The 23,443-nt window shown below is 55.1% G+C and overlaps 1 protein-coding gene across 5 annotated transcripts; it reads right to left on the reverse strand.

Moving 5' to 3' along the window:
• Positions 1 to 12,468: 12,468 nt before the first annotated feature.
• Positions 12,469 to 22,821, reverse strand: SRSF4 (serine and arginine rich splicing factor 4). Of its 5 annotated transcripts, none has more exons than XM_029081036.1 (7): positions 22,623 to 22,705; positions 21,707 to 21,810; positions 17,262 to 17,404; positions 16,337 to 16,449; positions 15,696 to 15,910; positions 14,059 to 14,148; positions 12,469 to 13,821 (listed from the first exon to the last, which is right to left on the reverse strand). In XM_029081036.1, exons 2-7 carry the CDS (start codon positions 21,751 to 21,753, stop codon positions 13,125 to 13,127), a joined length of 1,305 nt encoding a protein of 434 aa, XP_028936869.1. In that variant the 5' UTR covers positions 21,754 to 21,810; positions 22,623 to 22,705; the 3' UTR covers positions 12,469 to 13,124. The 5 variants fall into 5 exon arrangements, with proteins under 5 accessions (XP_028936869.1, XP_028936868.1, XP_028936867.1 ...); XM_029081035.1 differs by lacking the exon at positions 22,623 to 22,705 and adding an exon at positions 17,764 to 17,994 and having other exon boundaries at positions 21,707 to 21,794; XM_029081034.2 differs by lacking the exon at positions 21,707 to 21,810 and having other exon boundaries at positions 22,623 to 22,821.
• Between the last annotated feature and the right edge of the window lie 622 nt (positions 22,822 to 23,443).

Raw genomic sequence — 23,443 nt, forward strand, 5'->3', positions numbered from 1 at the left:
CAGAGCACTGTAATAAGTGCTTGGAATGTACAATTCGGCAACAGATAGAGACAATCCCTGCCCATTGACGGGCTTACAGTCTAATCGGGGAGACAGACAAAAACAATAGCAAAAAATAGAATCAAGGGGATATACATCTCATTAACAAAATAAATAGGCTAATAAAAATATATACAAATGAGCAGATGAGCACAGTGCTGAGGGGGAGAGGGGGAGGAGCAGAGGGAAAGGGGGGGAAAGGGGGCTTAGCTGAGGGGAGGTGAAGTGGGGGGGGCAGAGAGGCAGCAGAGGGAGCAGCAGGAAAAGAAGCTTAGTCTGGGAAGGCCTCTTGGAGGAGGTGAGCTCTCAGTAGGGCTTTGAAGAGGGGAAGAGAGTTAGTTTGGCGGAGGTGAGGAGGGAGGGAATTCCAGGACAGTGGGAGGACGTGGGCCAGGGGTCAATAGCGGGATAGGCGAGAACGGAGGACGGTGAGGAGGTGGGCGGCAGAGGAGCGGAGCCTATGGGGTGGGTAGTAGAAAGAGAGAAGGGAGGAGAGGTAGGAGGGGGCAAGGTGATGGAGAGCCTTGAAGCCTAGAGTGAGAAGTTTTTGTTTCGTGCGGAGGTTGATAGGCAACCACTGGAGGTTTTTAAGAAGGGGTGTGACATGCCCAAAGCGTTTCTGCAGGAAGATGATCGGGGCAGTGGAATGACGAATAGAATAGGAGCGGGGAGAGATGAGAGGAAGGGAGATCAGAGGGAAGGCTGACACAATAATCCAGGCAGGATATTATGAGAGCCTGTACCAGTAAGATAGCAGTTTGGGTGGAGAGGAAAGGGCGGATCTTGGCGATATTATAAAGGTGAGACCGGCAGGTCTTGGTGACAGATTGGATGTGTGGGGTGAATGAGAGAGCCGAGTCAAGGACAACACCAAGGTTGCGGGCTTGAGAGACGGGAAGGATGGTAGTATCGTCCACAGTGATAGGGAAGTCAGGAAGAGGACAGGGCTTGGGAGGGAAGATAAGGAGCTCAGTTTTGGCCATGTTGAGTTTTAGGTGGCGGGCAGACATCCAGGTAGAGACATCCCGGAGGCAGGAGGAGATAGGAGCCTAAAGGGAGGGGGAGAGGACAGGGGCGGAGATGTAGATTTGTGTGTCATCTGCATAGAGATGATAGTTGAAGTCGTGGGAGCGAATGAGTTCATCAAGGGAGTGAGTGTAGATGGAGAACAGAAGAGGGCCAAGAACTGACCCTTGAGGAACCCCTACAGTTAGAGGGTGGGAAGGGGAGGAGAGGCCTGTGAAGGAGACTGAGAATGAATGGCCAGAAAGATAAGAGGATAACCAGGAGAGGACAGAGTCTGTGAAACCAAGGTGAGATAAGGTGTGGAGGAGAAGGGGATAGTCTACAGTGTCAAAGGCAGCTGAGAGGACAAGGAGGATTAGGATAGAGTAGGAGCCATTGGATTTGGCAAGAAGGAGGTCACGGGTGATCTTAGAGAGAGCAGTCTCGGTAGAGTGGAGGGGACGGAAGCCAGATTGGAGGGGGTGCAGGAGAGAATTGGAGTTAAGGAATTCTAGGCAGCGAGTGTAGACGACTCGTTCTAGGAGCTTGGAAAGGAAGGGTAGTAGGGAGATAAGGCGATAACTGGAAGGGGAAATGGGGTCGAGAGAGGGTTTTTTAGGATGGGGGAGACATGGGCATGTTTGAAGGCAGAGGGGAAGAAGCAATTGGAGAGTGAGCAAAGATAGAAGTTAAGGAGGGGAGAAGGGAAGGGGCGATAGCTTTTATAAGGTGAGCCTGTTTGTGCATGCTGTTTATTCATTCAATATTCATTCAATAGTATTTATTGAGCGCTTACTATGTGCAGAGCACTGTACTAAGCGCTTGGAATGAACAAGTCGGCAACAGATAGAGACAGTCCCTGCCGTTTGACGGGCTTACAGTCTAATCGGGGGAGACGGACAGACGAGAACAATGGCAATAAATAGAGTCAAGGGGAAGAACATCTCGTAAAACCAAATGGCAACGAAATAGAATCGAGGTGATGTACATTTCAATTAACAAAATAAATAGGGTAATGGAAATATATACAGTTGAGCAGACGAGTACAGTGCTGAGGGGATGGGAAGGGAGAGGGGGAGGAGCAGAGGGAAAGGGGAAAAGAGGGTTTAACTGCAGAGAGGTGAAGGGGGGATGGTAGAGGGAGTAGAGGAAGAAGAGGAGCTCATTCTGGAAGGCCTCTTGGAGGAGGTGAGTTTTAAGTAGGGTTTTGAAGAGGGGAAGAGAATCAGTTTGGCGGAGGTAAGGAGGGAGGGCATTCCAGGACCGCGGGAGGACGTGGCCCAGGGTCGACGGCGGGATAGGAGAGACCGAGGGACGGTGAGGAGGTGGGCGGCAGAGGAGCGGAGCGTGTGGGGTGGGCGGTAGAAAGAGAGAAGGGAGGAGATGTAGGAAGGGGCAAGGTGATGTAGAGCCTTGAAGCCTAGAGTGAGGAGTTTTTGTTTGGAGTGGAGGTTGATAGGCAACCACTGGAGTTGTTTAAGAAGGGGAGTGACATGCCCAGATCGTTTCTGCAGGAAGATGAGCCGGGCAGCGGAGTGAAGAATAGACCGGAGCGGGGCGAGAGAGGAGGAAGGGAGGTCGGAGAGAAGGCCGACACAGTAGTCAAGCCGGGATATAATGAGAGCCCATAGCAGTAAGGTAGCCGTTTGGGTGGAGAGGAAAGGGCGGATCTTGGCGATATTGTAAAGGTGAAACTGGCAGGTCTTGGTAACGGATAGGATGTGTGGGGTGAACGAGAGGGACGAGTCAAGGATGACACCGAGATTGTGGGCCTGAGAGACGGGAAGGATGGTCGTGCCATCCGCGGTGATAGAGAAGTCTGGGAGAGGACTGGGTTTGGGAGGGAAGATGAGGAGCTTAGTCTTGCTCATGTTGAGTTTTAGGTGGTGGGCCGACATCCAGGTGGAGACGTCCTGGAGGCAGGAGGAGATGTGAGCCTAAAGGGAGGGGGAGAGGACAGGGGCGGAGATGTAGATCTGCGTATCATCTGCGTAGAGATGGTAGTCAAAGCCATGAGAGCGAATGAGTTCACCGAGGGAGTGAGTATAAATGGAGAACAGAAAAAGGCCAAGAACTGACCCTTGAGGAACTTCCAACAGTTAAAGGATGGAGGGGGAGGAGGCGCCAGCGAAGGAGACGAGAATGACCGGCCAGAGAGGTGAGAGGGAACCAGGAGAGGACGGAGTCCGTGAAGCCAAGGTGAGATAAGGTATGGAGGAGGAGGGGATGGTCGACAGTGTCAAAGGCAGCAGAGAGGTCAAGGAGGATCAGAATGGAGTAGGAGCCATTGGATTTGGCAAGAAGGAGGTCACGGGTGACCTTAGAGAGAGCAGTCTCGGTAGAGTGGAGGGGACGGGAAGCCAGATTGGAGGGGGTCTAGGAGAGAAATGGGAGTGAGCCTGTCATTGGGCAGGGATTATCTCTATCTGTTGCTGAATTGTACATTCTGACCACTTAGTACAGTGCTCTGCACATAGTAAGCACTCAATAAGCACTATTGAATGAATGAATGTCTCACATGATGCTCACAGTCTTAATCCCCATTTTACAAATGAGATAACAGAGGCACGGAGAAGTGAAGTGACTTGCCTGAGGTCGCATAGTAGACAAATGGCAGAGTCGGGATTAGAACCCAGGTCCTTCTGACTCCCAGGCCCAGGCTCTAGCCACTAGACTACACTGCTTCCCACGTGGTACTGATGCTAGGGCCCCAGGAGCCCAGCTGCAATGGACAGATATTGCCTGTAAGCTCTGAATACACCAATCAATCGATCGGCAGTCAGTCATACATTGGGATCCTTCTGGCCAGGAGGATGGTATCTAATCCGTTCGACTGTGAACTCTGCGAAGGCAGGGATCATGTTTTTTAATTCTATGGTACACTTCAAAGTGCTTAGTACAGTGTTCTGCACCCAGTAGGCTGTAAACTCCTTGAGGACAGGAATTGTGTCCACTAATTCTCTGTCACTCTCCCAAGCACTCAGTTCAGAGCTCTAAGCAACTGATTTCTCATTCCAAAAGATCAGATGAGATGGATTTCACTGACGTTTAAACCAAATAAGGAGGAGTCTCCGCCTCTCCCAGGACCATCCGACTTCCTGGGGACAGACACTCTGGACCTGCCCTCCAAGCAGAAGAAGGGGCCACAGGCAGTGCCAGGAGGCTGGGAGGAGGAGTGTCCTTCAGCTGGGGCCTGGGAAATATTGGGAAATGGCTGGCTGCCTGCCAGCTCCACGGGACACTTTCCTTTCACTGTGGCTGGCTGAAGCTGATGGCGCCTGGGAACCCTGGGTGGTGACTGGGCCAGGACGGAACAAGGTTCAGGATGCGGGGCAACATTGACCGCTGGACAGCTGGCAGGGACCTGGCCTCAATTAAGAGCAGCGTGGCCAAGAGGAAAGAGCACGGCCTGGGAGTCAGATCATCTTGGTTCTAATCTGGGTACTTTAAAAAAAATTAATTGTACCTATTATTTACTATGTGCTGGGCACTGTACTAAGCTCTGGGGTCGAAATAATAATAATAATGATTTATAACTATGGCATTTATTAAGCACTTACTGTGTGTCAGGCCACTGTACTAAGTTCTGGGGTGGTTACAAGCAATCGGGTTAGGACAGTCCTTGTCCTATTTGGGGCTCACCGTCTCAATCCCCATTTACATGTGAGGCCCAGAGAAGTGAAGTGACTTACCCAAGGTCACACAGCAGACAATTCCGGAGCCAGATTAGAAGTCATGACTTTCTGACTCCTTGGCCTGTGCTCTATCCACTATACCATGCTGCAGACAAGTGATGGGAGTTGGGACTAGAACCAGGTCCTTCTGACTCCAAGGTCTGTGCTCTATCCGCTAGGCTATGCTGCTTCTCTGCCACTTGCCTGCTGTGTGGTCTTGGTCAAGTCACTTAACTTCTCTGTGCTTCAGTTTCCTCAGCTATAAAATGGGAATTCAATACCTGTTCCCCCTCCTATTTAAACTGTCAGCCCCATGTGAAACAGAGCCTATGTCCATCCTGATTAACATATAACAACCACAGGGCTTCAAACAGTGCCTGATACATAATAAGCACTTAAAAATACAACAGTAATAATAACAGTAACAATAATAAATTAACAATCAGTTGTATTTATTATACACTAACACTGTGCAGATCACTGAACTCAATGCACAGGAGAGTACATACACAAAATCCCTGCCCTCAATAACCTGGTTGGGGACACAGACCCTAAAGTGAATTATATTTAGAGGAAGAAATAGAGTGTAAAAATAAAGATGTGGACATAAGTCCTGTAGGTGACTCAAGTGCATAGGTGATAAGAAGGAGGAAATCAGGGTGGGTGATGCAATATTCCCCAGGGAAGACTTCCTGGAGGAGATGTAATTTTCGTAGGACTTTGAAGCTGCAGAGGGCAGTGGTCTGCTGACTGCGAAGGGGGAGGGAGTTCTAGGTAGGAGGGAGGGCCAGAGAAACAAGAGTGAGGTACAGTGAGAAGCAAAACATGCAGGCTGCACTGCAATGGAGAAGAACACGGACTAGGAGGGGAAAGACAGCTGAAAAATCAAGGGAGGAAGGGTGGTTGGTGAGACATACAAAAGGAAAGGTGGAAATGATTAAAAAAAAACATAACACCACAAGACAAGGACAATAATCTCCTCTCAACTCCCTGATTTCCTATTACAACCCAACTCGCACACTTCAGTCCTCTAATGCCAACCTGCTTACTGTACTGGGTCTCATCTATCTCACCACCAACCCCTCACCCTCAACCTCCCCCTGGTCTGGAACTCCCTCCCCTGTCCATAGCTTACAGATGATTCACTCTCCCCACCTTCAAAACTTATTGAATTCACACCTTTTGTAGTCTGTAAAACTCTTTATGGGCAGGGAATGTGAGGGCTAATTCTATTGTACTGTACTCTTCCAAGCACTTAGTACATTGCTCTGCATATAGTAAATGCTCAATAAATACCACTGATTGACTGATTAGCTTGTATCTACCCCAGGATTTAGTATAATGCCTGCCACATAGTAAGTGCTTAACAAAGTACCATAAAAAACAAAACAACCCCAACACCTTGGTAAAGCAGTGGTTGTGGTGACTGTGGACCCTGAGCCACAAGGATCCTGAAACCCTGGCTCCTGTAGGCAGATATCCACTCCCCTGCTCAAAAATCTTCAGTGCTTGCCTAACCATCTCCATATCAAAACTTGTCCCCTCCTACCTCACCTTGCTTCTCTCCTTCTACAACCCAGCCCACATAATACACTTCTCTGGTGCTAACCTTCTCACTGTGCCTCAATCTCGCCTGTCTCGCCGCCAACCCCTGACCCCCGTCCTACCTCTGGTCTGGAAAGCCCTCCCTTCTCAAATCCGCCAGACAATTATTCTCCCCCCTCGCCAGAAGCTTAGGGAAGGCACATCTCCTCCAAGAGCCCTTCCCAGACTGAAGCCCACTTTTCCTTGTCTCCTACTCCATTCTGGATGGCCCTGAGTTGCTTCCTTTTCTCTTTCCCTCTCTCCCAGCCCCGTAGCACTTATGTAAATACCTGTAATTTTATTTATTTGTATTGATGACTGTCTCCCCCCACGAGACTGTGAGCTCATTGTGGGCAGGGAGTGTCACTATTGTTGCATTATACTTTCCCAAGTGCTTAGTACAGTGCTCTGCACACAGTAAGCGCTTAAAATATGATTGAAAATGAATGAATGGAATACATACACACATAACCGCCCCCCCCCCATTATCTCTCCTTCATTTTGGGAGATGACAAGCAGTAGTAACAGTACACACTCAAGTGCAGGCAGACACAGTCAGTCAGTCAGTCAGTCGTCAGTCGATCGTAGTTCTTGAGCTCCGGCTCCCCCTGCGGCGCGGGCAGGAATTCCCGCCGGGTTCCCACCGGCCCGTGGTCGCCCGCCCATTTCTCTCCCCTTATTGATGATGATTCTTGTGAAGAATAAAGACTTGAAGACTTAAAGACTTGTTAAGGTTGACGATGTGTCAAGCACTGCTGGACGTTGGTACCGGTTGTGCTGGGTCCGTTTCTTTCCCGATTCCTCACGATGGAGCTGATCTCCCGGGGCAGAGCCGGCAGCATCATGGAACGAAGCCACACACTCCAAACCCCAACACGCTCCTAAAAATAATAAGAAGGAGAAATAGAAGGAGGAATAAGAGTATTTATTAAGCACTTATTATGTGCCAAGCCCTGTACTAAGCACTGGGGTAGATACAAGATAATCAGGGCCGACAGAGTCCCTGTCCGACATAGGGCTCACGGTTTCAGTGGAAGGAGAATGGGCATTGAATTCCCTGTTTTACAGACGAAGAAACTGAGACACCGAGACGTTAAGTGTTTTGCCCAAGATCACACAACCGACAAGTGGCAGAGACAGGATTAGAAGCCAGGTCCCTGACTCCCAGGCCACTGCTCTTTCCACTAGGCCACACTGCTTGCTGCCCACTCCCCACATCACCAGACTCTCATATCCCAGCTTCCCGGATCACCAGATCAGTGATATTTATAGAGTACACACTGTGTGCAGAATACTGTACTAGGCACTTGGGAGGATACAAGAGAGTTGATAAACATTGTCCCTGCCCACAAGAAGCTTCCAGTCTAGAAGGGGACAAACAGTTACACCCACCTAGCCCTGCTCCTGCCCTCTCTCTCAGATCTTCCTACTATTTATTGGGTACCTATGCTGTATTCAATAGTATTTATTGAGCAGTTACTATGTGCAGAGCACTGTACTAAGCGCTTGGGATGAACAAGTCGGCAACAGATAGAGACAGTCCCTGCCGTTTGACGGGCTTACAGTCTAATCGGGGGAGATGGACAGACAAGAACAATGGCAATAAATAGAGTCAAGGGGAAGAACATCTCGTAAAAACAATGGCAACTAAATAGAATCAAGGCGATGTACAATTCATTAACAAAATAAATAGGGTAATGAAAATACTGCTGTATTCATTCCTGGGGGCTTGGGAGAGTATAGTAAAAGACACGCTCCCTGCTCTTATATAGCTGACAATTCAATGGGGAAGTCTGACAGAAATAAATCTTTTATAGTTTACCACAATTGTTGAGCCCAGAAAATGGAAGGATAAATGCACGCATGGATGAGGGCAAATTAGCAGAAATCACTACAAACATCCCTGTCCCTAGCACATATGTCTAGAGTCTCCCCTCCCCTCCTCAACTCCCAGGCAGAGTGTGAAGCGGTGGGCATAGAGTATCCCCTTTCCCCCTTCTCCCCACCCCCCGCGGCTCAGAAAAGCAGCCCCCGAGTGGGTGGGGCGGTTCTGGGGAGATTGTACTAGACCCAAGGTCCCAGGATTGACCCCTCTGCGTGCTCCCCCTTGATCTCATACCTCTGTAACTTTGTCCTCACCCGGAACACCCCCCCAACACCCTCCAGATCCCAGCACTCCACATTTTCAAAGCCTTCCTAAAATCCCACCCCCCTTCCTCCAAGTAGCCTTTCTGAATTAATCTCCCTCACCCCAAGTCACATCAATCCAACATCCACCCTTAGTATTTATTTATTTTATTCTGATTCTCAGCACTTAGGGACATGTGTATATTCTTATTTAATTGTGAATTCAGTTATTTAATCACTACTCCACCCTGACATACTTATACCCTTACCTGTTCTGTCCTTCTTCCTGTACCCACATTCTGCAATCATATATGTCTCCCCTATTAGGTTGGAAGCTTCTCGAGAGCAGGAATTGATGTCTATTTTCTATTATAGTCTCCCAAAAGTAGAAAAGATTAGGGCTTCACACTCAGTAGGGGCTCAATTATACCACTAATTGATTGATTGGGATCTGTTTCTCCTCCCAGCTGAGAGAAAGAGTTCACATCTACCCCTCAAATCCCTACCATCAACCCCTTGCCCTCTTATCTATGCCTCCTGGGCCTTAGGGAAAGCAGTTTAGAGGAATTCCAAAACATTAATCCTGTGCCCAAATGTCTCAGCAAGACTTCTCCAACTCTGTGGTATCAGAATTGAGAATTTGGCAAAGTGAGAACCTGTTTTCATGGCGATTGTACATACCTGCTGCGATTCATGTTTTCATGTTTCCTGTTTTCATGGTGACTGCTGGAACAGTTCATTCTCTTTTTGATAAATTTAGAGCAAATATAGTCAGATCTGTGTCTTTCTCAGAGTCATGGGTTGATTCTTTTGGGGAATTTGACTCCATCAGCCAACTCTAGCAGTTAAGAACTTTTTTATAAGCACTTGTGCATATGTGTTTATTTTATTTTATTATATATTTTGACCACTCTAGTTGTTTCAGTCTTTCTAGACTGTAAGCTTTTGGGGGGCAGGGATTGTATCTAACTACTCTGTTATATTGTACTCTCCCAAGCAAAGTATAGAGTGATCTGCACACAGTAAGCGCTCACTAAAAAATACCATTGATTGATTGATTGATTGATTCTTTTTGTTTGTTTCTCGGCTAAAGTATAAGCTCCTTGGGCACAGGGAACATGTCCTGCATTCTGTTGCATCTCCCATATGCTTACTTTGGTGCTCAATAAATACTCTTACTAGCTATCAATGCTCACCTGAATGGCAGGTGTCCAGAAAAATAAATAAGCACTTATGTATATATCTGTAATTTTATCTGTATTAATGTCTGTCGCCCTCCTTCTAGACTGTGAGCTCATTGTGAGCAGGGATTATCACTCTTAATTGTTGTATTGTACACTCCCAAGCGCTTAGTACAGTACTATGCACACAGTAAGCACTCAATAAATACAGCTGAATTGCTGAATAGATGAGTGAATATGCAGGAGGGGCCACCCTCACTACCCCATACCTCAGACCCTGGACTCCACTGGACAGGGCTTGTTTCCTGAGGGCTCCGGACACCAGGCAGAACCCATGGAGGGAATCCCTGACATAGATATAGAAATATATATAATAATAATAATAATAATGTTGGTATTTGTTAAGTGCTGACTATGTGCTGAGCACTGTTCTAAACGCTGGGGTAGATGCAGGGTAATCAGGTTGTCCCACGTGAGGCTCACAGTCTTAATCCCCATTTTCCAGATTAGGTAATTGAGGCACCGAGAAGTGAAGTGCAGCAGGCATGGCTCAGTGGAAAGAGCACGGGCTTTGGAGTCAGAGTTCATGGGTTCGAATCCCGGCTCGGCCACTTGTCAGCTGTGTGACTTTGGGCAAGTCACTTAACTTCTCGGTGCCTCAGTTCCCTCATCTGTAAAATGGGGATGAAGACTGTGAGCCCCACGTGGGACAACCTGATTCCCCTGTGTCAACCCCAGCGCTGAGGACAGTGCTCGGCACATAGTAAGCGCTTAACAAACACCAACATTATTAAGTGACTTGCCCAAAGTTACACAGCTGACGGGTGGCGGAGGCGGGATTCAAACCCATGACCTCTGACTCCTAAACCCGTGCTTTTTCCTCTGAGCCACGCGGGTGGACATAAATAAATTCATAGTGCAAGGGGTGGCTGCAGGGATGATTAAAAACGGGGATACTTACAGTTGGTGAAGGAAGGCTTCTTGGAGGAGGTGGGCTTTTGAAGAAGGCGGGACGGCCGCTAGAGGGCTCTGCCCAGGGCCTGGGGAGCGGGCTCTCAGCGGCCCCTTTGTAGGCCTTTCCCGAGCTGAGCCCGTTGCCCGCCCTACACGGCCCCTCACCCCACGGACTCCATTTCCCAGCAGCCTCTCGGCCCGGGTTGGCCCTGGCGGCTGCGCGCGCAGCCGAGCCGCTAGACGGCCCGCGCATGCGCGCCAAGACCTTCTCCCCCTCTCCCCGCAGCTGATACCTTAATAATAATAATAATAATGTTGGTATTTGTTAAGCGCGTACTATGTGCCAAGCACTGTTCTAAGCGCTGGGGTTGACACAGGGGAATCAGGTTGTCCCACGTGGGGCTCCCTGTCTTCATCCCCATTTTACAGATGAGGGAACTGAGGCACCGAGAAGTGAAGTGACTTGCCCACAGTCACACAGCCGACAAGTGGCCGAGCTGGGATTCGAACTCATGAGCCCTGACTCCAAAGCCCATGCTCTTTCCACTGAGCCACGCTGCTGCTTCTCGCCGGGACCGCTCGAGGAGGGGAGAGGAGAGCGCTATACTCAGAGGGTCCCCACTCAATAACACAACCATCTCCTCAGGACTGTAAACTCATTGTGGGCAGGGAATGTGTCTGTTTATTGTTATATTATACATCCCAAGCGCTTAGTACAGTGCTCTGCACACAGTAAGTGCTCAATAAATACGATTGAATGAATTGATAGTAGCATTACTATTATGGTTTTTGTTAAGAACCTTTTTTGTGCCAACCACTAAGCGCTGGGGTAAATAATTAGGTTGGATACAGTCCCTGCACTATATGGGGCTCACAGTGTAGGTAGGAGGGAATCCCCATTTTGCAGATGAGGAAACTGAAGTAATAATAATGTTGGTATTTGTTAAGCGCTTACTATGTGCAGAGCACTGTTCTAAGCACTGGGGCAGATATGGGTAATCGGGTTGTTCCACGTGAGGCTCACAGTGTTAATCCCCATTTTACAGATGAGGGAACTGAGGCACAGAGAAGTGAAGTGACTTGCCCACAGTCACACAGCTGACAAGTGGCAGAGCCGGGATTGGAACCCATGACCTCTAACTCCTAAGCCCGGGCTCTTTTGACTGAGCCATGCTGCTTCTCTGGAAAGTCCTTGCCTCCAGACCCATGGAACTCCCTTCTTCAACTACTCCTGGGTCCACTCACCCTAGGGACCCATGGGCCGGGTAAAGAGCAGCAGTCGGGCTACAGCCAGGCGCTTGGGTCCCCGTCCCTTCCCCCACCCTGGGACCCTTCCCCCTTGAATCAGGTGGAGTTGCCCCTCAGATCTGGGAAGGCGACCCAGACCCCAGGCAGAACTGCGTGGTGCCAGACAGCTCCCCTCATCCCGTAACCTCTTCCTCTACGCTCACCCAGCGCCACCTCAATTCCCCACCCTAACTGCCCAGCTCCTGCGGCCCCCACTCTCTCCAACAGCTCCGACCCTACTCATGGCAGGCGCTCAACATGCCTCCTGTCTCTTGACCGGGAAGTCCTCGTGCTGCCAGAGGACTCAGCGCAGTGCCCCGGCCCCATCAGGGAGGGCAGGAACAGGTACCCATGGAGGCCTCATCGTCCCAGGGGGGGCTGCAGTGCCCAAGCTGGCCGACAAGGGCTGAGGCAAACAGGACCCAGCCCCCAGTCACCATCCCCTCTATCACACCGACGCCTTTCGGGCCCAGCTGCGCCCCTTTGGGAAACAAGCCATAGTCTCACTCATTAGGGCGTCTGTGAGAAGGCGGGATCACCATCGATCTTCTTCTCCCCAAAAGCAGGACCCCCGATCCTTGCCATCAGACATCTGGTCAAATTCAACCACCGGCAGATTTTGTCAAGCAAAAATAGTCTTTATTCAAATTTCATGGAAACGGGGGTCACTGAACCTTGCAAGACGGGGAAAAATAAAATAAAAAAAACCCTTTGTTTTTAATATAAAACAAGAATATCATCACAATACCGTAATATGGAAGTCTACAGTGGCTTTCCTAAGGATTGCAGCAGGGGTCAGTCTCCTTGACTGTGCTATTCACAATTCTGTAAGTCCCAAAAGAGGAAACGAAAAAATCTTATGAAACCTAAGACTCAGCACTTTCACTAAATGGTGAACATCACACGGCAAGGGCACATATGGCCAGTAACCGGACGGACAACCGACCGCGTGACCTACCGACCGGCCGCCGCCCCCGCCCCCTGCGTCCCTGGGGTCGGGTCTCCGCCTCTGGGAGGTCGGGGCCCTCGCCACCCTCGGGCTGGCGCCCCCGCACCGGCCTCCGCCCCCAGCCTCGCCCTCCCCCTCTGGGTTTGGCAAGGAGGACACTCTGGAATCTGCCAGTCGCAGACATACCGGGAGGTTAAAACTGTACAGCATCGACATGTGCTCTACTGCAAACACTTGGGTTACAACTACCAAACGTTACAAAAGACTCGGAGGGGGATTGGAGGGTTGGAGTCCCGGCGGGCAGGAGAAGGGGACGCGGCCCAGTTAGGACCGCGAGCGGGATCTGGACCGAGATGGGGAGGGTGAGCGGGAGGCTGAGCGAGGCTGCGATTTTGACCTGGAGCGGGACTCTGCTTTCCGGTTTGGCTGCGATTTGGAAGTGGAGCGGGGCTCCCGGCTGGGCTCGGAGGCCCCCGCAGCCCCCCTGCTCTCCTCCTTGTCAGCCTCGCCCTTGGCGCGCCCCGCTCCGGCCCCAGCCTCCTCGTCCTTGGACCCAGAGCGGGATCTCGAGCGGGAGGCCCCTGCGTCGTCCTTCTTTCTCTTCTTGCCATCCGGCTTGGCGTCCCGTTTGCTGCGCTTCTTGTTCTTCTCCCCCTTGCTGGGGCTCCGGCTCCGGGTCCGGCTCCGCTCTCGGCTCCTCTTCCTCCCTTTCCTCTTGTCCTTGCTGCCACTGCGGCTGCGGCTGCGGGCCTTGCTGACTCTCTCCTCTTGGCTGCGGCCGCGGGCGCCGCTCTCCCTGTCCCCCTTCTCCGGCCCATCCTTGCTCCGGCTCCGGCTCCGACTCTTCCCCTGGCTGAAGCTCCGGCTGCCCGCCTGGCCGCCGGCTTGGCTATTCTGGACCTTCTTCTCCTGCGCTTTGTCTTGGCTTTCGCCCCGGGGCCCGTCGGCGCTGCGGCTGCGGCTCTTCTCCTTTTTGCCACGGCTCCGGCTCCGGCTCTTGCTTCTCGAGCGGGAACCAGACCTGAGGAGGAACGAGGAGACACCGATGTCATCCCGGGAATCGGCTTGGAATTAGGAGGGCGTTTCCACACTTGAGAATGGGGTGAGAAAGGAAAAGAACATTCTGAAATCCAGGTTTAGGCTGCAGACCCCCACACAACCCCCGCCCCGGCGTCCGGGTCCCCTGTCTGTTTGGGGGACCACCCGGAGCCCGGGAGACCCCTCCCGGCCATTCCCCTCCCTGAGAAGCGAGACACACCTGGACCGGGACCGGCTCTTGGAGCGGCTGCTCTTGCTGCTCCCGCTGCGGCTCCGGCTCTTGCGAGAATGTCGGCTTCGGGAACGAGACCTGGGAAACAGAAACCACAGTGGCCCATTCAGTAGCCCAGTTCACAAAGCTCTGACCCTGGGAAGCCCAAGACTGAGGCTGGTGCATCCCCCGGGGGAGAGGGCAGCAGTGACATTCATCAGGATGGCCATGAGCGGGTGTGCCAGGACAGTGAGAACTGATGTCTGTGGCCAGAGTTCCAGTGCTGGAGACCCGCTTCCTCAGACGTGACCCTCTCGCACACCCTCCCAGTTCAGCTGCTAATATCATGGGCACCTGGCAAGATGTGGGAGCTGCTGGGATTAGAACAGGGGAGCAGGGTGGAAGGAGCAGTGTGGCCTAGTGGAAAGAGCCCAGGTCTGGGAATGGGTTCTAATCCCAGCTCTGCCTCTTGTCTGCTCTGAGACTTTGGGTAAAGTCACTTAACTTCTCTGTGCTTCAGTTTCCTCCTCTGCAAAATGGGGACTCAACACCTGTTCTCCCTCCCTGTGTAACTGTGAGCTCCGTGCGGGACCCTAACTACATCTGACCTGATTATAGTGAATCTACCCCAGCAACTAGTACAGTGCTTAGTACACAGTGAGCACTTAAATATCAAGACTGCTTCTTTCAGAAAGCGGGAGCTGCCAGATTAAGACTGAGAAGGAGGAAAGGGGATGCAGACACCTTTAGTGACCTGTAAATAGATCAAAGAATCGGAATGAAATTGAACTGAATATCTCTACTGTGGTGGGGGGGTGGGGGGGGCGGCAGATGGGAGGAGGAAGAGAAGCCAGCTGGGAGAGGGCTGGGGCAGGAGTCAGAGAAGAGAAAGTAGCCTGAAGCCGGCTGAGGTGGGAGTGGGGATCTAACAAAAGTGAACCCGGAACTAGGTGTCATCACCTCAAGACTGCCCCTCTGCCCCGGCTCCTCCCTGGCTCCTGGAGAGCCCACCTGCCCCCTTTCAGGAGTTACTGACTGAATCATGTCCTGGGCAAAGACGCTTGTGTTGGAATAAAGTAATCCTGTTCAGCCTTCAACAACCAATGCCCAGGGGAAGGAGGGAGGGAAGAAGGAGGAGGGAGGAAAGGGTAAGAAGCAAGGAGGAAGGAGGGCTTCTGCTTCGAGTCTCCCATTCTTCTGGCTCGCCATCTCCGAGAGGCAGTGTGCCCTGGTAGCCACTCTTGGCTGCCACTGGGGCAGGTGGGTGCAAGGTCAAGTGGGGTGGAAATGGCAAGAGGGAAGCATAAACCCAAGGAAGCTCAGAGGAGGCCGGTGGGCAGCCGGCTTCTCTCCCCTTTACACTTTCCGCCCACCACCGCGACCTCTGGCAGAGTAGTAAAGCAGCTCAGAGTTCAGACACCCCAGAGGGCTCCCATCACTAACTCTGACCCGCACTGGGGCTGGCAGGGCTCTAGCTCCAGGGTGGGCATTGGGTGCTGAGAAGTCCAAGGAGAGCAATGACCGTGCCTGGTGAGGCCATGCCTCTGGTTAGGCTCCAATATCCAAATTCAGGGTGAGCGCCAGCTGCCAGCACTGGACGGGAGAATGGGCGAAGGGTGGGGATGGTGTCCCCAAGGGAGGGTTACCTCGAGTGGCTCCGGCTTCTGGAATAGGAGCGGCGTCGCCGGGAGCCAGGCCTGTCTTCAACCAGTCGGATTTTCCTGCCATTGACCTCGGTCCCGTCCAGCTTCTCCAGCGCACGCTTCATGTCCGAGTATGACACGAACTCAATGACGCCTTCATTCTTGCGCCCTTTGTGTGCATCTGCGTACGTGACCTCTCCTGCCTGGCGCATATAATCCTAGGATGGGGAAAACGGGGCTCTCAGGGTGGGAGAGCCTGCCAGCCAGCAGCCTCGTCCCCACAGATGGGAGATGCTCAGGGCGAGGGGTGGGAAGCGGCGCTAGGACCCTGAGGGTAGGGGATGGAGGGCACCCCTAAGGGCCACAGCCTCTTGAGGAGAGATAAACCCTTCAAAAACAAGAGTGGATCATCCTGGGCTTGAGAGGAACTGTTTCTGATCATGGAGAGGAGTGTGGGTGCCCAGAACTGTCCATCGGCCCTCCCTCAACCACTGACCCAGGCGGCCCCAGGGAACGAGGAGACATGGAGCTGAGGGGATTTTCCCCAGTCCCCGCCCTGGAGGGTCCCAGGACCCCTCGGGACAGTATCCGAACAAGCCAGGGGAGGCGGGGGGGTATGTGGCTTGCTGTTCCAGGCCCCAAACCTTTAAGTCCTGCCAGCTGCAGCGGCTTGACAGGTTCTCGACGATGAGCCGGTACTCGGTGCGTGTCGGGGGGCCGTACTTGTCTCTCCCGCTGCGCCTGTAGCCGTAGCCACCTGCGGGGACACAGGTCCAGGGAGCCCTTTGGGGGTTGACTGGGAAATGGCGCAAACCCATCCCACTGCTGGGCGGCGCGATCCCAGGGTTGGGTGAGTGGGTCGACCCCGTCCCTAAGCCCCTCGCACTGGAAGGCGAATCCCCATTCAGTCGCGGTGGCCCCCGGCGGAGCCGTTCCCATCCACGCAGTGGCTGGGCATGCCCTTCTACGAACACATCCACCTTCTTCACGGTTACATGTGCCCAGCTCTAAATGGCTGGCACACACACTAGGCACGTCAGTCTCAGATGTGAGAAGGGGAACCACTCAAACCAGGGCTGGATTACTAACGCCGGGCTTTGCAGTTCCCGAGACTCTCACTGCAAAAAACCTCCCAAAAACCCTCTGGCCCTAACCCAGCCTAATCCCACTGGGGCCTAGTCCTCCTTGGGGAACCTTACTTTTACACGGTCTCCCCTGGGGTTGGTCAAGGGCGACACAATTCAGAGCCGGGCTCAAACGGGTAGCCTGGGGCCAGGCGACGGAGAGGGCAGGTTGAACGGCGGATGGGGCCCACCTGAGCCCCAAGGAGTCTCGGAGTTGGATAACACAGTCCATTCAGCTGTCACGGTTCAGAACCGTTCCGTGACATTCGCCACCTGACCCACAGTGGGACTCGCCGACTACGTCCGCGTGTCGTGAAACGGGCGGCAGAAACGGCGATAACAGAGGAGTCGGTGCTTGGCGCAAGTGGTTCCCGCCAGTGCAGCCCAGAGGAGCAGAATCGCCGGCAGCCGGGACCAAACCGAAGCCGGGCCTCAGAATGCTTACTGCGTCCCGAGCCGTAGCTGCCGTCGCGCCGGGGGCCGCGGGCATGCTCCACGATGACGCGCTCGCCGCAGAGGTCCTTGCCATTCAGCTCGTACACGGCGTCATCTGCATCGCGCAGGTCGTCAAACTCGACAAAGCCGTACCTGGAACACAGCCACCGCCGCGCTGGAGGGAGGAAGCCCACCCAGCCGGGAGGAGGAGGCGCTGACGCTCAGGGCGCACGAGGGCAGCTGGGGCGGGGACACATCGGAGCTGCCTCCCAGCAGAGACCCTGGCCGCCCCCAGGAGAAACCCACAGAGCCCCTGCCGCTCTCTGCTCACTCCCCGCCTGCCCACCCAACTCCCATAGGTGAAGCCACCAGCCCTGAGACTTGGGGGAGAAGGGGAGTCCAAGCCAGAGACTGCAGGAAGAAGCAGGGGAGGGGAAGGGAGAAGGGGAGGGGACGACGAACACCCTCACCCCCATCAGACTGACCAGAAGTGTTCAGACCTGGACCCTTACCAGACCGGGCCCAATGACGAGCTCGAGCCCCGGTCAGCTCCATGACTCGTACGCACACCCCGGAGTTGAAGCATGGTTCCAGGCCTCCTGCCTTCGGCCCACGCGGGCCCTTGGGGACCCCCAGCTGCAAATTCTCACCCCCAAAAAGGAGGGCTCCCACTCTGTGGTACAAACACCACCCAGCCCGGGACCAGGGACACGGGCATCCACGAGACCCCCGAAGGACCCGCTCTGCAAAACAAACACCACCGACTCCGAGACTAGGGATACGGGCATCCACTAGGTTCTGCATTGCCCGCTCCACAGCACAAACACTACCTGGTCTGAGACCAGGGTCATGGCCATACACTAGGCAGCACAGTGCTCTATCTGTGGTACAAACACCACCCGGCCTGGGACCAGGGACACGGGCATCTGTAAGACCCCATGGTACCCACTCTGTGATACGAATGCTGCCAGGCTCAGAACCGGGGGCATGGGCATCTGCTACATTCCTTGGTACAAATGTCACCTAGCCCACACCCAGTGATGCAAGCATCTGATTGACTCCATGGTGCCCACTGTGTGGTTTGGAAACAATTCAATTGATCGATCAATGGTATTTACTGAGTGCCTACTGTGTGCAGAGCACCACACTATGTGCTTGGGAGAGTACAATGTAACAGAAATGTTGGCACATTCCCTGCCCACGACGAGCTTACAGTCTAGATGATGAGATTACAGTCTCCAACACTTTTCAAAACTCGCCAGGAAATGGAGTGAATAAATGAGGTTTTGGGACCCTGCAAGTATGCGGGGGCCCGGTCACCCCAGCGCCAGAGTAAAGCCGCGATCCCGGAGGAGCCCGTGGGCTCGGCCATCCCGGCACTGGGAGATGCACCGGCCGGCTGAAGGCAGCCTTGGTGACTCCCGGCTCGCCCACCTACACCCTCATCCTATGGTCCAGTCCCAGCATAAGAGATCTGCCTCGGGCCTCTGGTGCCCACGGAGCTGGCAGAGGGGTTCCCTGGAGCTAGCTGGCCACCCTGGACCTCGGAGCCCACCAGTGCACCTGTCAGAGGGCCGCTGTCACTCCCACCCGGAAATGAGATGGTCAGGCCTCATTGCCCTTGGGGTGCTCATCCATTTCCTGGCAAGTTCGAAAGCCCTGGCGGACCGGAAGGGAACCCTTCCTGACACTCTCTGGGCATCCCCCGCAAATCTTTTCAAAGAGGGAAGAGCCCCCAGGTTCTCATTAGGGGTTCCCGTCTGCGGGGCCTCGAGTAGTCAGTGGTGTCTTTGGGGAAAACGAGACCCTCAACAGCAATTACCCCAAAGCAATCGAAAGGCAGGGTTCTCAAGGGAAGGGTCCCCCGAGTTTGTATCGCCTGACTTTCCTCTCCCCTACCTGCAACCTAGACAATCTGAGGAGGCTGAGAAACAGCATGCCGCCTGCCACCACTGCTCTCCAGCATCATTTCTTCTGTCACAGGGCTTGGCCCACACAGAGACGCCTGAAATACACAGGTAGATCGAGGAGAGTGGAAGCGGCTCAGCTGAAATCTTGGGTGCGGAGATCCGGGCTGCCATTCTGGGTAAAGACAGTCGAATGGGCTCACGAAAAAATCTAGGGATCAAGAGCACTGACTAAGCACCTACTGGAGACAGAGCACTGTACTGAGCCCCCAGGAAAGTGCCATAACGGTTAGTAGGTGTGATCTCTGCCCTCAGGGAGCTTACAGTCTAGCAGGGACACAGGCACTAAAGAAAACTGCAGGTAGAGGGCTGAGTACCCAAGTGTCAAGGGATCATGCAAGTGCTGGAGTGGCAGTTGGGCGGGGTTGGATGGTGGGGAGATGAGAGATTAATCAGGGAAGGCCTCCTGGAGTAGATGGGATCTCAGAAGGGCAGCAAACTTGGCTCTCAACTAAGTAGGAGGTTGGCCAGGCTGGTGGCTGCACCTGAGCCCGCAGACAGGAACTAGGCAGTGGACACTGGACTTTATCCGGTGCTTGATCGAGCCGGACACACTATGAGAGCAGACACGCATGTCCACGGGGCACGTGTACCGGTATGTGGAAGAAAGCTGACTTCCCCCCGACACAACTGGCCTTTGCCAGGTGCCGAAGAGCCCAAAAGGGAAGCCCTGAACTCGCAGCTGGGAGGGAGGCACTCCCGTTCCCCAGTGGGTCCTGGCCAGACTGCGGAGTGAGCGAGGACGGACCAGTCCTCCGAGCTCGCCTCAGCAGGAGGTAGCAGGCGGCAGCTTCCCCAGTTCCGCTCCCGGCTCCCCACGGGTTTACTCTGCTGCCCTGGTCGGCGCCTCAAGGTGGTGCACAGAGCCTCTTCTCAGCTTGCCGGCCCACCCAGAGTGGGGCTGCTGCCCAGGGAATGGAGTACGGCTCTAAGAGGCAGACCTGGGCCCGGACCTCCTGGACATCTGGATGGGGGCTGTCAATTTCCCATCCAGGCAGCTGCTGGCACTGCCACTTCTGCGCCCCCTCAGTCCCTTCCTGCCAACAGCTCTCCTTGAGGAGAAGCGGCCCAGACCACGGGGGAATCGCCACATCCGCCCTAGCACACAACAGCCTCTGGCCACCCGCCACCTGAACCCGCTGCCACAGCAACCCTGATGGAGACAGGGTCAGGGAGGGGGTGAGGGGGTGGTCAAGGGAACTCGGTCTCCCACGGGACAGAAGGGGTCGGGGGACGTCTGCTCTGCCTCGCTGCCACCCCGACTTAGGGCAGGGGCAGAAAGTGTGCCTGCCCTTTCCCTCGGCTCCAGTTGGTAAAACCTGCTCCCTTGCTCATCCCCCAGCAACTGAGACACAGCGCCGGTGTCCGGAGACTAATCCCTCACTTGGCTCACACTGGGCCCTCGGTAACAGCATCAGGGACTTGAGAACTCACTCAATCTGTCAATAATATTTATTGAGCACTCACGGTGTACAGAGCACTGTACTGAGCACTTGCAAGAGTCGGTAGACACATTCCTCTTCACTCTGTCCAAAGTGGGCCCTTGATAACAGCACCAGCACCTGGTGGGCCCTTCGTGACAGCCCCGGGGACTGGGGACTGAGACCTTAAAAGGCCTATGGGGGTATCTTTCGCACCCTGGAGGTGCCAAACAACCTCTCTCTCTCTCTCTCTCTCTCTCTCCCCTTTCCATATCTGCCCTCTCCATTTTCCAAAGCTTGATTCCAGCCCTCGCCCCGACCAGGGTAGTCTTAGCCAGACTAATGAGGTGGTACCAGGCTAGACACCTGGGACCAGTTTGAGACCCTGCTTGGGTACAGTGTGCCACACCGTCCTAAGGCAGGGTCACCCAGGGAGCATCTTCAGTGCGACATATGCACGTTCTCCCACCCCCGGGTAAATTCCATGATGCGTCGGCTCCCGGCGAGGCAGGGACCCGCCTCCCCAAGTCCCCCCGAACCGAAAGCGAAGTCACCACTGGCCAGATCCGGACCCTCTGAGCCTTAGCGAGCGGAACTGCAGCCGGGCCTCAGGCCGGCCCCCCTTTCCAAGGCTACCGGCCCCCAGCGCCCCATCGCACTCTTTCTACAGGCCCCGCAGGCCCGTCACCTCCACGCGCGCCGGCTCCCCGGACCCGTGGCCCTTCCTCGGCAACCCCCACCCCACGGACCCGTCGGCGTCGCCCTCCGCCGTCCCCAGAAGCCGTGAGCGTCGCCTCACGCGGCCACGGGGGCCCCTCCACCTGTCTCCCCCTCCACGGCCCCGACACATCCCCCCCAAGGCCGCGTAAGGGCCGGCGGCGGCGGGCCTCTCCGCCGACCGGCCCTGGGGCCCGGAGCTCCGGCGTGGAGGGGATGGATGCCCGGAGGCCAACGGTGCGCTGGCCGGTCCGGGCTCCCCACCCCCGGCCCCGGAGAGGGAGACACACAGCTCTCGGGGGCAGGACCACCGTCAGCCCCGGGCCGGCGAGGGCGCTCGGTATTTTTACCGACAGTTGGTGTCTGTCCCCGTCCTCAAGGTCTCCGTGTCCCTCATGACCCCTCGGGCCAGCAGAGCTCCCTGAGCGGGTGACTCGAACCCCTTAGCCAGACTCTGAAAAGAAGCATAAGAGTTTGAACCGTTTCTCGAGCGAACTTTACGGTCAGTTAGCGATTGCGGGGCGCGGCGGGGAGAGAGCGCGGCCGCTCCGCTCGGCGGCCGGTGCCCTCGGGCCTCCCTCGAGGACAGCGCAGGCCGTGTGCCGGTCCCGGCCCGCCCTGTCCCTGTGTCGGGGCTCGAAGCCCTTTCGGGCCCGACCTCACGAGCGTGGCCGGGGTCCGGGTCAGGGTGGCGAGGGGGCTGCTCTCCTCGCCCCCGGCGGACCCCCACCACCCTTCGAGGCCCCTTGGCTGGTCTCCGCCCTTCTACGGCCCGGACCCCGGGTCTCTGCTCTCCATCCTCCTCTCGGACGGCAAGTGTCACCACCTCTGGCCTAGCCCCCGACCCGGACGCCCCCTCCCTAGGGGAGCTCCCCGGAGCCCCGCTGCCTGCAACGACAGGGAGACCCCTCCCCGCTCCCCCTCCACACACCCCGTTCTAGCGACTGCCCCCAGGTGCCCCTGGAGAAGGGGGGGGGGAAGGAACGACAGGGGGTGGAGGAGCGGGAAGGGGAAAGGGGGGAAGGGGAGGCGGGCGTGGAGGAGAAAATGAGGAGGGGGAGCGGGGCCGGGCCTGGCTCCCCTCCCCCCGCTTCCCCCCCCCATCCCAGCCCCCTGCCCCCCCCCCGCCGCCCCGCGCAGGCGCAGTGGAGTGTCGGGGCCTAGCCGAGGCCCCGGGCCCGGGTCCTGGCCTGCCCCGCTCCCTCCCTGGGCGCGGAGGCTCCGCCCCAGACCCCGGCCGGGCCCGGGCCGAGCGGGCCGCCTCACCCGTTCTTCAGATCCACCTCCAGGATCTTGCCGTAGCCCTTGAAGAAGCGCTCCACGTCCCGCTCCCGGGCCTGGTAGCTCAGGCGGCCGATGTACACCCGCGGCATCGCTCCGCTCCGCTCCGCTCCGGCGGCTCCGGGTTCGGATCCGGCGGCGGCCTGGCCCACGGGCGAGCGACTGCGTGCGGCGTGCGCGCTCCCGACACCACGCCGCGGCGCCCGCGCGCTCCCGACGCCTCCCCCCCCCCCGCTGGAGTGGGGCGGGGCGGGGGCCCGCGCGCGCCCCCAGGCGGCCCGGAGCGGGGGCGGCGCGGGGCCAGCGACACAGTCATTCATTCATTCATTCATTCATTCATTCATTCGTATTTATTGAGCGCTTACTATGTGCAGAGCACTGGAATAAGCGCTCGGAATGGTCAAATCGGTAACAGAGACAGTCCCTGCCCTGTGACGGGTTTACAGTCTTACCCCTCCCCCAGCCGGCCGGGGAGCCCCTCCATTTCATTCATTCAATAGTATTTATTGAGCGCTCACTATGTGCAGAAGCCCTTGCAATGGACACTTCGGCAACAGATTCATTTCATTATAATAAGATTGGTATTTGTTAAGCGCTTACTACGCGCAGAGCACTGTTCTAAGCGCTGGGGGAGATATAGATCTATTTATTGCTACTGTTCTTGTCTGTCCGTCTCCCCCGATTAATAATAATAATAATAATAATATTGGTATTTGTTAAGCGCTTACTATGTGCAGAGCACTGTTCTAAGCGCTGGGGTAAACACAGGGGAATCAGGTTGTCCCACGTGGGGCTTACAGTCTTAA

Source organism: Ornithorhynchus anatinus, chromosome 16, assembly GCF_004115215.2.
Source record: "Ornithorhynchus anatinus isolate Pmale09 chromosome 16, mOrnAna1.pri.v4, whole genome shotgun sequence".
Lineage (NCBI taxonomy): Eukaryota > Metazoa > Chordata > Mammalia > Monotremata > Ornithorhynchidae > Ornithorhynchus > Ornithorhynchus anatinus.

What these genes read in the sequence shown, in the direction of transcription:
- SRSF4 (XM_029081034.2), bottom strand. Translation starts at nt 22,729, where the DNA reads ATGCCGCGGGTGTACATCGGCCGCCTGAGCTACCAGGCCCGGGAGCGG. An exon ending in GCAGCTGGCAGGACTTAAAG is followed by an intron (nt 15,911 to 16,336) that starts GTTTGGGGCCTG and finishes TCCCCATCCTAG; the next exon opens with GATTATATGCGCCAGGCAGG. An exon ending in AAGAGCCGGTCCCGGTCCAG is followed by an intron (nt 13,822 to 14,058) that starts GTGTGTCTCGCT and finishes GTTCCTCCTCAG; the next exon opens with GTCTGGTTCCCGCTCGAGAA.